The sequence below is a fragment of the Budorcas taxicolor genome, chromosome 15 (genome assembly GCF_023091745.1).
Source record: "Budorcas taxicolor isolate Tak-1 chromosome 15, Takin1.1, whole genome shotgun sequence".
NCBI classification, from domain to species: domain Eukaryota; kingdom Metazoa; phylum Chordata; class Mammalia; order Artiodactyla; family Bovidae; genus Budorcas; species Budorcas taxicolor.
The window spans coordinates 49,742,843-49,756,024 of NC_068924.1; the positions used below are offsets into that span (position 1 = coordinate 49,742,843).

At 40.6% G+C, this 13,182-nt stretch overlaps 1 protein-coding gene across 3 annotated transcripts in view; it reads left to right on the forward strand.

The window, feature by feature from the left end:
- Positions 1-13,182, forward strand: part of LOC128060091 (RING finger protein 121-like) — an 85,427-nt gene that overhangs the window by 31,230 nt on the left and 41,015 nt on the right. For all 3 annotated transcript variants that reach the window (XR_008200650.1, XM_052652333.1, XM_052652334.1), the window contains exons 2-3: positions 4,220-4,257; positions 7,936-8,077. Coding sequence is in view for 2 of the 3 variants with exons in the window: in XM_052652333.1 (XP_052508293.1) it covers positions 4,220-4,257; positions 7,936-8,077 (180 nt within the window). In the remaining variant the exon portion in view is untranslated. The remainder of the gene's footprint in view (positions 1-4,219; positions 4,258-7,935; positions 8,078-13,182) is intronic.

Sequence of the window (13,182 nt, forward strand, 5' to 3'; positions counted from 1 at the left end):
TTTTTAAGAAGTGGACGAAGGATCTGGATAAATTTTTCTCCAAAGAAGATATGTGAATGTCTGATAGTCATACAAAAAGGTGCTCAACATCGTTATACATCAGAGGAATGCAAAATCAAAATCACATTAATCTACCATTTCACACCCAGTGCGATGCTTCTTACCAAAAAGATAATACCCAGTGTTGTCAACGATGTGGAGGAATTGGGACTCTCATGCACTGCTGGTGGGCATGTGAAATGGTCCAACCGCTGTGGAAAACAAGGTGGCAGTTTTTCCAGAGGTTAGGCATAGAGTTACCGAATAACCAGACCATTCCACTACTAGATATATGCTCAGGCAAAATGAGGTCACGTCTGTACGAAAACTCGTAAGTGAATGTTCATAACAGCATTATTTATAATAACACAAAGCTGCAAACAGTGCAGATGCCCATCAGCTGATGAATAGGCAAAGAAAATATTGTATATCCATATAATATAGTATTATTTGGCAGTGGAAAGGAATGACTATAGTACCTGCAGCAACACTGAAAATATGCTCAGTGAAAGAAGCCATTCTCTAAAGACCACAAATTGTCAAATCTCATTCATATGAAACACCTAGAATAGGCGAATGTGTAGATAGAGATCAAAATTAAGTTAGTGGTTTCTTGGGCTGAGGGATGTTGCAGAGTGATGGCTGACTGGTACATGGTTTCATTTTGAGAGTGGTAAAAACCGTTCTAAATTTAAATAGCAGTGATGGTAGCACAACTCTGCATATACTAAAAACATTGAATAGCACATTTTAAATGGGTGAATTTTATGCTCTGTGAATTAGATCTCAGAAAAGCAGTTAACAAAAGCAGTTCAGGTGTGTGGAGGTGTGTGACTGTAGGACAGACTGACTGTGAGTGCTGGAATGCGATAGCAGTGTGTTCATGTGCATGTGAATTACCTGGGTATCTTATGAAATGCAGCTTCTGATGCAGGAGGTCTGGGATGGATTCTGAAGCCTCTGTTTTTAAGCTCTCAGGGTTCTGATGCTTCTGGACTGTGGATCATGCTCAAAGCAGTAGAGGATTTTTTTTTTTTTCCCTTCAGTGAGTGGGGTCAGTCTAATGGGCCTTTCTGGATCCAGGAGGATTTGGCTAGCATTTTGCAGGAAGGCAAAATGTGGTTTGGTGGAAGAGAAAGGCTGAACGGACAAACTAATCAGTCTGTGTAGACTCAAGAGACCCCAGAGTATCAGTATTTGTAGGGGACAGAGGCCTGCTTGTGGGATTACACTGGTGGATCCATCTGTGTTTTGCACCTGAGAAAATAAATCAGTCAACCGCAGATCATTTTCCATTTTTGTGAAATTTTATCTTGCCCTCTGCCTGACATTTTTGGTTTAACTTCTTTCAAATCTGGACTTTGGTAGATTTACGTGACTAGAAGCTTTGTGAAATCCTAGGAGAGAAGTGATTGGTTGTCAAAAAGACATTCTGTGTATGAGTCTTAGGAGTGGGATATAGACCTATCAATCCTGCCCTGAGAGCCTGCATAATTAGCTACCTGAGCCTGGACAGGGGACCTGAACAACTTACTGCTTGGCCCCAGATGAATAAACTTATTAGTGAGGGAGAAAATACAGATGTGTTTCTAGGGTACAGCTTACTTACAGAATAGCTTATAGCTCTCCTTGTTTTTCCACTTGAGCTAGATGACTGGTTTGGATGTAATTTTTAAAAGCTTTTGGTTCAGGATGGAAGTATTAAAGCCACATCATTTCTTGACCCTTAGCGTTACCCCACTCCAGTACTCGTGCTACTCCACGAAATGCTAAATGGCCTTCTAAGGACCAGGTCTAGTCTCAGTGTAAGAGCTTGCCCTTCTGAGCTTTCCCTGAGGCTCTGAAAGCATCACTTCCCTGTGCTTCACCAACATTCAGCTCCCTGGCCTCTCCAAGTATTTTGTAAAATACACTCAGGAGATTGAGGTTCGAACCCTAGGTTGGGAAGATTCCCTGGAGGAGGGCATGGCAACCCACTTGTGTATTCTTGCCTGGAAAATTCCGTGGACAGAGGACTGTGATGGGCTAGTCCATGGGGTTGCAACGAGTTGGACATGACTTAGCAACTGAGCACGTACGCTCCTAGGAGGAAAGGCAGTGAAATCACTTGCGATATAATACTAGTATATTCTCACAGCCCCACAATGAAGTCAGAAGACAATCTCTATTTTCCAGTGAGAGAAACTTTAAGGCACAAACAGTAGCACGCTTGGGCACTATCTCACAGAGAGGTGTCCCCATGCCTGGCCCAATTCTCTGGATCTTCCTTGTTTTCCATTCAACAGACTTGTCTTGCTTTTTTGAACATGTAGTTGTGTTGTGTTGTGTTGTTTTGACATGCAGTTTTTTTAAGCATGATTTTCTAGGTGCCTCCAGAAAATGAATACTTATTTCCCAGATGCTCATTAGGTATTTTTCAAGTGTTTGTTTACATCCTCATTTAAGCATCTCCAGGTAGGATGCTGGTTTGTCAGCATACTTACGTATTACCCTATTGGAAGGAATTCTGTCCAATTCCATAAGTACTCATTGAGTGTTTAATATATGCTCAGCTCTGCTATTCTTGAAAGACACAAAAGCAGTGTATTCTCCTTAGCTCTGTGAGATTCTCTAGGATGGGAGCAAGATAAACATAAGCAGGACTTGGACTAGGGTGACACGTGCAACGTGCAGGGCACAGACATGAAGGAGGCACTCACTGCTAAGGTCATGCAGGTGCAGGGTCAGTACCTGAAAATGTGTGCCTCTGTAAATTTTGAGTCCTCCATGCCTTGCTTATATCACCCTGGCCCTGGCCCTGGATTTAAGCAGCAGTTAAATCACTTGGAAAGCATATCTAAGATAATGTAAGACTGTGGTTCTGAATTGTCTGCTCAGGTACCACCCAGCTGGGCCTTTCCATTTCCTGCATGTACTTGTCCTCTCTTGGAGAGAACCTCTGTCCTTCCAGGGAGATGAAGGACTGAGTCCGGTCACTTGAATAAATTCCGTGAGACAGTGTAAAGTAGGACAAAGAGGTGGTTGATCTCATTACCTTGGTGGCTGGGGAAAGCCTTGGGATATTGTTTCTCCCCTCCTCTCTCTCTTCTCCTCTTCTCCCTTCCCGTCTGTCCCTCCCCTCTTTCTTTTTCTCCCTTTTCTAGATGGGGTATGTAGAAACCAGAAACCCCTCCCTAAGCAATGGTGAACATTCCCAGTACGCACACATAAAAGATGCATGGTAAATAGGTACCAGTTTACTTAGTAGTAGAGTGGTGTTCTGCCCATTTTACTTCAAACATTCCACTTAAGGTACTTTTCTGAAGTTATTAGAGGAACAGTGGGAAACTGGGTCTTGAACTTCATAAGTACTAAAGGAATATTTGTTGATTGATTCCTTTGAGTGTTTATCAGGTCTTTTCTTCTCTACATCAAAAAGCATTTTCAGCTCAGTTCAGTGTAAGAATGTATTGAGTGACTTATGTCCTGAGGTTTGGGTATTCTTCCATATGGCTACAAGGGAGTAGAAGACTCAAGCTCTGAACTTAAAGAATTTAGTATTATTCTGTTGTTCATTTGCTCCGTCGTGTCGGATTCTTTGTGACCCCATGGACTGCAGCACGCCGCTTCCCTGTCCTTCACCATCTCCTGGAGTTTGTTCAAACTCATATCCGTTGAGTCAGTGATGCAGTCCCACCACTGCTCTAATTCTAGAGCAGTGGTTTTCACCTGGGGGCAATTTTTCATCCCCCAAGGGACATTTGATAATATCTGTAGACTTTTTTGGTTGTTGTATCTGTGAAGATGTTACTCGCAGTGGGTAGAGGCCAGGGATGCTGCTATACATTATGCAATCTACAGAATCCCCCCTTCCCAAACAACCCAGAGAATTAACCAGTCCCAGATTATCACTAGTGTCCAGGTTTAAGAAATCCTGCTATAAAAGGATAAGACTAAGAAATAGAACTGGAGCTTTGTGGTTGGAAGGTCATACCACTAGCTGATAGCAGAGCAGGGACTGATGCTTAGTCTAATGAGGCCAATTAGAGTCATGGTATTATATGACAGAGTATTTTATCTAGCTTCATATCCCACAAATCCTGATTTATACTTTTAGCTCTAGCAAATGTGTGATCCCTGTATGTTGGGCAGGAACAGTTCTAAGACAGTAATGGATGTTTATGGTGGTGTCTTTCTACAGGTGGATATGTCAGAACTCTCTCCAGAGGAGCAATGGAAGTAAGTGTGACAGAACGGGCCCCTCATGGTGGGAACCGTAGATTAATCCTACTGATAGAGTTGTACACCTACCCTTTTTGCTTCCTTGTCTATGGGAGACAGTGACGTGTGACGAGGAGGACAAGTCATTTGAGATCTTTCCCAGTATTTGAGTCACTCCTGGGTAGCTCCCTCAATCTTTGGGAGTAAATAGATAATTGTACCAAACCATCCATCTGGGTTTGAATACTACTTCAGCTATTTCCTAGTGATGTGATCTTGGGCAAGTTACTTCATACTATCTTAGTTTTTCCAGTTTTTAAAATCAGGAAAACTACATTACCCATAATAGAGTTGAAGATTAATAATTATGAAATTCTTAGAACACTGCCTGGCATGTGGTAAGCTTCCAGTAAGTGTTACCTGTTTTGAGGATGGTTATCATCATTAGCATCATCATTATCTGGGAACCAGGGCAGAGAGCTCTGTTTGAGAAAATGGGAGGTATATTTTCTGATCTCACATCTGCTATTAACTTGCTTTGTAACCAGAGTGAGTCAACAAATATCTTATTGTCATTATTTCTCCTCAGTAAATGAGTTTCAACTTCACAAGGTAGCTGACCAATGAGCTGAAATCAACCCAGTGAAGTTTTAATAGTGAGAAAAAAGCACTTCATTTAGAGGAAAACTATTGATGATAAAAATATAGAATGGCAAAGATAGTGACTCATATGACAAGATTTTAGGTGACTTTAAGTGTAATACGCACCAGTTGTATACCTGAGCTGCCAAAATATTCCACATTTTGGAAGGTGTTCATTGAAAGTATTCTATCTGCCTTAAGGGAAGTAACAGTACTACTGTGTTCTGTTTTGCTGAGTCCACACTGACTGTATTGTAAATACTGCATATTAAAAGATCTTTAGCTAAATACATCTAGAAGGCATTCAAAATTAATGGTCTTCACATTATGTTATATGCATCATGTTTAAATGATCTAGAACTGTTAACCTAAAAGGGCCCAGGAAAATGGTGGTAGGAACAGAATTTTTTTTGTGTATTTGTATTTGGTTTTGCTGGGTCTTCGTTGCAGCAAGCAGGAGCTACTCTCTAGTTGTAGTGGGTGGGCTTCTCACTGCAGTGGCTTCACTTGTTGCGAAGCATGGCTCTAGGCCATGAACTTCGTAGCTGCAGCTCCAGGACTCTAGAGTGCAGGCTTAGTAGTTGTGGTAGACAGGCTTAGTTGCTTCGTGGCATCGGGATCTTCCCAGATCAGAGACTGAACCTGTGTCTCCTGCATTGGCAGGTGGATTCTTTACCACTGAGCCACCAGGGAAGCCTGGTTTTGTTTTGTTTTTAAATACTGTTATGATAAATATTTGAAGGGCAGCATTGGGGAAGAGAGAGTGGATATGTTCCAGAGCATGGGGTTAGGTCTGAAGGATTGATGCTGTAGTAAGATAGATTTTATCTCATTATCAGAAACATCATTAAAATAATTGTGGTATATTGGGACTTCCCTGGTAGTCCATTGACTAAGGCTCCGTGCTCCCAATGTGGGGGACCTGGGTTCAATCCCTGATCAGGGAACTAGTTCCCGCATGCCACAACTAAGATCTGGGGCAGGTAAATAAATACTAAAAAAAAAAAAAAAAAATCATGGTATATTGTGAGATACTGAGCTTCCTGCTTCTTAAAGCATTAGAATTTTATTCCTTCGTAGGCACACTACTAAGAATGTATTAGACACTGCTGGTTCTAAATAGGTTACTTTAAGAGGCATATATTCTCAGCCAGTGGAGGTATTCAAACACAGGATTGCAAACTTGAGCTAGATGACTTCTATTTTTTCCTCAATCCTTTCTTTGATTTCTTGTACACATTCAATCAGTTATATACTGTCTGAGAACAGGAAACTTACCTTTTATTGTCTTTATAGCTCCCCACAGTCCTTAGGTTTTTAAATATCCATTGCCCTTTTATTTTGGGCAATAAACAAACAATCCTATGAGGGAGGCAGAAAAGATACAGACTCCTTTTGATAGATGAAGAAATTGTGATGAAGAGATGTACATTTTCTTGGCTAAGACCACATAGGTGTTTCTGAACCTAAGTTTCTGACTCCTCCCCATATTAATATATTTTGTCAGATTCTCCCACCTAGGATAAAAATTTATATAAATGAACCCTTAGGTACTATGGCTGCCTGGCTGGCTGACATTTGGCTGCCTACTAAATCTTCCAACTTAACATTTTATTATATGATGAAAAATCTCATATACAGAAAAGTTGAAAGAATTGTACACTGAACACCTTGTACCTACCACCTAGAATCTACAGCGAACTTTTTACTGTATTTCTTTATGATTTATCTGTCTATAATGCATCCCACTGGTTCTTCTTGTTTAGTCTCTCATTGCCCTTGGGGAATTCCATGAAGATACATACTATTTATGTTGTCCTTTCCCTTTCTCCCTGATACCCTCGGGTATGGAGAACTTGCTGGAGATGGAAATGGCAACCCACTCCAGTGTCCTTGCCAGGAGAATCCTATGGACAGAGAAGCCTGGCAGGCTACAGTCCATGGGATCGCAAAGAGTTGGACACAACAGAGCGACTAAACCCCCACCGTCACCACCACCACCGTCACCACCACCAAGAATTGTACCGAAGCTTCTGACCACAGGTTATATTTGTATTCAGTTTTCTAATTCCTTTATTCCTTTCCCTTAGCTGACTCTGACCCAGAATGGTAGGATTGACTTTTCTGTTCTCAGAGGAAGCGTTTTGCCTGTATTGGCCAAGGGAGTCACTTTCTGCCAATCCTCAAGACAAGAGAATGCCAGCCTTGGATTAAATAGGAGTTTCTAGCTTTTCTCTCCTGAGCCCTTGAAGAGACTATTTACCTCTGGATACTGATAGTGAAGTCACTGTTGGAGTGGTATAAAGCTGAAGCAGTTCACAGTTTTCAGGCTTTAGTCTTAAGGATCTCTGATCCTGACGGAGAGGGTAGGACAAATAAAGCAAGACTTTAACCCTGAAATTAGCACACATTTGCAATCTTATTCCTTTATTGGTGTCATAAATATCATTGAGTAAGAGTATGAGCCTTTATGGCTGTGACCTTCTCTCTGGGTTACTTTTCTCCTTCCAGTGACAGGTTGAAATACGACCAAAATGGAAAGGAATCCACTGTTCCTACCATTTGGGGTAGGGAGCAGGCCACCAACCTTTAACCCCATACCTAACTTTGGTGACTGGAGTCCCTAGAACCCCTGTTCTATCTCAGAATTCCTGTCTTCTAAGGCATGTGTCTTTCTAGCACCTAATTTGTACAGTTCAAGAGTATGTTCTGGACTTCCTTCATGGTCCAGTGGTTAGGAATCTGCCTGCCAATGCAGGAGACGCAGGTTTGATCCCTGGTCTGAGAAGATTCCTCATGCCTTGGAATAACTAAGCCTGTGTGCCACAGCTACTGAAGCCTGCACACTGCAGCTGGAGAGTAGCCCCCACTCACCACAACTAAGGAAAGCCCTCATGCAGCAACAAAGACCATGTGCAGCCAAAAATAAAAAAATTTATTATTTTTTAAAACAGTGTGTTCTGAGCTATAGACCGGTGGGTATCCCTGGAGAGCACTGCCCCTTTATCACCATACCATCTCTGACCTAGCTCACTGCATCTGTTTGGCTTTCAGGATCGAGCACGCACGCATGCATGCCAAGCATCGCGGCCACGAAGCCATGCACGCTGAAATGGTCCTCATCCTTATTGCTACTTTGGTGGTGGCCCAGCTGCTCCTGGTGCAGTGGAAACAGAGACATCCCCGCTCCTACAATGTAAGCCACTTCGCTCATTTCTTTGGTTGCCAGTCATCAAGAGACTCTTCTTAAGTATTCCAGAGTCCAGCCTAACCCAGGTCTCATGTAGGCAAGGAGTCAATAATAATAATAAACTGTGTGTGAATAGTGTGTGGTGAATGTGCCTTTAAGGGACAAGTGATTCAGATGGTGAAAACTGGGCTAGAACCTGAACCTGCTTTCTTGGCCAGAAAAGGTAGGTCCTTCTTTTTAGCATTGTGGGATAAATTCATGAAGGAACTGTTCATCAGGAGCTATTCAAATAGATTAGAAAGACCAGGCCTCCAGTGAATCTTTAGATTAATATTTTAAAAAGGCACTGACAGTGGGGAGGCAATGTAGCAGGTGATGAGAAGGCAGGGTCAGAGTTAGAGAGACCTATAAAGGTACTAATAGAGGAAATGAGGAACAAAAAACCATACAAAATCTATAGCTAAATGGCAGAAATAAATCCTTGCTTATTAGTAATTACTTTAAATGTAAGTGAATTAAATTCTCCTTTAAAAAGGCTGATTGTCAGATTGATTTAAGATAACACATTATCCATCCATATGCTGTCTGTAAGATACTCTAGATACAAAGAAACGAGATAAAAGTAAAAGGATGGAATAAGATATTTCATGCAAATGATAACCGAGAAAAAGCTGGTGACACTTGAATATCAGACAAAATAGAATTTTAAATCAAAAAAGGTACACGAGATAAAAAAGGACGTTGTTGTTTAGTCACTAAATCATGTCCGACTCTGTGATTCCATGGACTGCAGCATGTACCAGGCTTCCCTGTCCTTCACTGTCTCCTGGAGTTTGCTCAGATTCATGTCTATTGAGTTGGTGATGCTATCTAAACAATTTTATCCTCTGCTGCCCCCTTCTTTTGCCTTCAGTCTTTGCTAGCATCAGGGTCTTTTCCAGTGAGTCAGCTCTTTGCATCAGGTGGCCAAAGTATTGGAGCTTCAGTTTCAGCATCAGTCCTTCCAATGAATATTGAGGGTTAATTTCCTTTAGGATTGACTGGTTTGATCTCCTTGCTGTACAAGAGACTCTCAAGAGTCTTCTCCAGAACCACAGTTCAAAGACATCAATTCTTTGGCACTTAGCTTTTTTATGATCCAACTCTCATGTCCATGCATGACTACTGGAAAAACCATAGCTTTGACTATACAGACCTTTGTTGGCAAAGCGATGTCTCTGCTTTTTAATACACTGTCTAGGTTTGTCATAGCTTTCCTTCCAAGGAACAAGCATCTTTTAATTTCATGGCTGCGGTCACCATCCACAGTGATCTTGGAGCCCAAGAAAATAAAATCTGTTACTGCTTCCACTTTTTCCCATCTATTTGCTGTGATTACATATTGATAAAAGGTTCACTGCAGCCAGAAGATACAACAATTATAAACATATATGCAGCCTAACAAAGGAGTTCCCAGATCCGTGAAGCAAGAATTAACAGAATTGAAGGGAGAAACAGATGGTTCTGTAGTAATAGTTGTAGAGCTCAGTACCCCAGTTCCATAATGGATAGAATAACCAGATAGAAGACTAACAGATAACAGAGGACTTGAACAATATTATAAACCAATTAGACCTAATAGACATACACAGCACACTGTACCCAACAACAGCAGAATACATGTTCTTCTTAAGTGCACATAGCCCATTCTCCAGGATAGACCATATGTTAGGCCACAAAGTAAACCTCAGTAAATTAAAAAACATTGAAATCACAAATGCAGCTACTCTGGACAAGGACATGGCAGGTAGTACACTGAATTCTTTTATAAATATTATTGTAGAAGTATTTAACCTTTTCAACTATAACAACCCTTCTTTAACATAAAAAACTTGGCAAGCATCCACATGATGATAATTATACTTTGAAAGAATATGTAAACACATATATTAGGAATCAGTTCAGTTCAGTCACTCAGTTGTGTCCGACTCTTTGCAACCCCATGGACTGCAGCATACCAGGTCTCCCTGTCCTTCACCAACTCCCGGAGTTTACTCAGACTCATGTCCATTGAGTCGGTGATGTCATCCAACCATCTCACCCTCTGTCATCCCCTTCTCCTCCTGTTCCACTGTTTCCACTGTTTCTCCATTTGCCATGAAGAGATGGGGCCAGATACCACAATCTTAGTTTTTTGAATGTTGAGCTTTAAGCCAACTTCTTCACTCTCCTCTTACTTTCATCAAGAGGCTCTTTAGTTCTTCTTTGCTTTCTGCCATAAGGGTGGTATCATCTGCATAACTAAGGTTATTGATATTTCTCCTTGCAATCTTGATTCCAGCTTGTGCTTCATCCAGCCCAGCATTTCTCATGATGTACTCTGCATCTAAGTTGAATAAGCAGGGTGATGATTATTTATGTCAAGGAGCCTTGACGTACTTCTTTCCTATTTGGAACCAGTCTGTTGTTCCATGTCTAGTTCTAACTGTTGCTTCCTGACCTGTGTACAGATTTCTCAAGAGGCAGATCAGGTGGTCTGGTATTTCCATCTCTTTCAGGTAATAACAATTACTAATTCAGTAAATGTCAGTAATAGCTAACATTTATTGAATTCTTACTATGCCAGCCACTGTTCTAAGCATTTTACATATATACCCCATTTAATCCTCACAATAATCCAGTGAATACTGTTGCCTCCAGTTACAGATAAGGAACTGAGACAGAATGGCTAAGTAACCTGCTCTAGTGGTAAAACATTATTTGAACCCAGACAGTTTTACTCCAGAGCTTTTAGTTTTAAACCCCAAATAATTCTTTTTCTCTAGTATGTGCTTTTTCAGACCTCTTATAATGTAGCCAGAGATGTCCAGGGGTCTGTAACCCACAGGATGGGAACTGCTAAACTATCTTTTAACCCTCCTAATAGCCCTTGAGGTAAGTGCTGTGAACAAACTGAGGTCCAGAGAGTTCAGGCATGCAGGAGAAACTAATTGATAAAGACATGATTTGAATCCAGATCTTCTGTTTCATGTTTCATAGTTTTGATTGTGCTTCTGGAAAGGATTTTCTATCGGGGGAACCAAAGGATAATCTAAAGCATAGGAGGAAGAGAGACTAATTTTGCCTTTGAGCTGGCACATGTTCCAGACATTACTGGCACATAGCCACCTCAGGTATTGTCATGTAGCTCAAGTAGAGACGTCTGTATTTTCAGGTCATAGTGCGTGGAATGACCACGTGACACCAAGGCTTTTTGAACTAGGCACCATGCAACAGACAAAGCCGTCTGGGTGGAGCTTGATGTCTAGACCCTGTTAGGCTTCACCCTGCCATGTGAGATAAGTCACTTGTTTCTCCTTGTGTGCTTACAATACCTATTCTATAAAATGGGGATTATCAGGATAGTTTAATTGAACCTAGAAACTAAGAAAAATCTTAAGTCAAATGTCAAGTGAACCCACTTTGCCTTTCTGTGCTTGTGTTTAGAAATGATTATATAATGTTAGTTTATCTGCAGAGATTTTTGAAAATCTCTGAAGAATTGAAGATGCATATATATACTGCAGTACCTTTTCATATGTATTTTTTAAAAAAGCAATGACATCCTTACTTAAAACAGTATCTTAAGAAAAAAACCTGATGCAGAAAATGAGAGGATGCTCTGCCTGGGCTGGTAACCCTCACCCCTCCGCTTTCTCAAGAACATATATAGGACTCATCAGAGTATTAGAAAACCACTAATGTGCCATTCACTAGTCAATCCTTAATAGGAATGTGATTGTAAATTAATGAGGCCAGTTGTATAAGGAAATGCACAGTCATCTCATTACTTATTGCCATGCCCTGTAAACATTATGCTGAAGTGTGTTGGTGAGAGGACATGCTAGCATTATAGCATGTCTTGCACCGAGAAACTTAAACTCTTATCTTTAGAAAATTGGAAGAGGAAATCTGTATGTCCTGCTTTATGCTGCTCTTATGCAATAATTATCTATATTGGTTTTGTTAAAACTTTGATTAACTTGGATACAGTGAATATTTTTACTGCTTTAAAATACTAACTTTGGAAGAAGAAAAATTCCAAGATGTATGTACACAATGGCATCTCCTGTCCTTTTTCAAGCTTATCAGAAGTTGGAGCTGTTTGCCTTGCAGCAGTAAATACGCTAAGTCAGACTGTCTGACTTGATTAGCCAACGCTCCTGCTTCCTGGCTATCTGATTTTGTACTTCTCTGAGACTCAGTTCTTCTTGTCTTTAAATTGGGGTCATAATGTCTATCTCATGTGTTGTAGAAATTATATAAGATCACATGGCAAAGTATTTTGTAAACTCCAAAGCTAATGTTAGGGACTTTTTTGCTCCTATTCTTAAGAGGAAAAAAAGCTCAAGGCATAAAAATATCTTCAGGTACTGTTTTATGTGGAAATGGAATAGAATTTTATTTTTGTTAAGGACAATTTCACATAACAGAATTCACTATTTTACCTGTTTTAAAGTGTATAATTCAGTGTCCTTTAGCATATCCACATTGTTGTGCAACCACTGTCACTGTTTAGTTCTAGAACATTTTCGTTACCCCAAAAAGAAGCTCCATGCCCATTAAGCAATCACTTCCCATTTCCCCCCTCCCAGCACACCCTGGCAACCACTAAGCTGCTTTCTCTGTATTTGCCTATTCTAGATAGAAATGGAATCGTACAGTGTGTGGCCTTTTGTGCCTGACTTCTTTCACTTAACAGTGTTTGCAAAGTTCATTCACACTGCAGTATCTACCAGTACTTTGTTCCTTCTGTGGTTGTATAATATTCCATTGTGTGGATATACTGCATTTTGTTTATCCATTCATCAGTTGGTGGACACTTGAGTTGTTTCCACCTTTGGGCTGTTTCGAACAGTGTGGCTATGAACATTCACTGTAAGTTTTTATTTGAACACCTATTTTCAGTTCTTGGATATATCCTAGAGTGGAATTGCTGAGTCATATATAACTTTATGTGTAACTTTTTGAGGAACTGCCAAATGGTTTTCTACAGCAGCTGTGCCATTTTACATTCTAACTCACATTCTATTGGGTTCCAGTTTTTCCACGTTCTCACCGATACTTATTTTCCAATTTTTTTTTTTGTATTA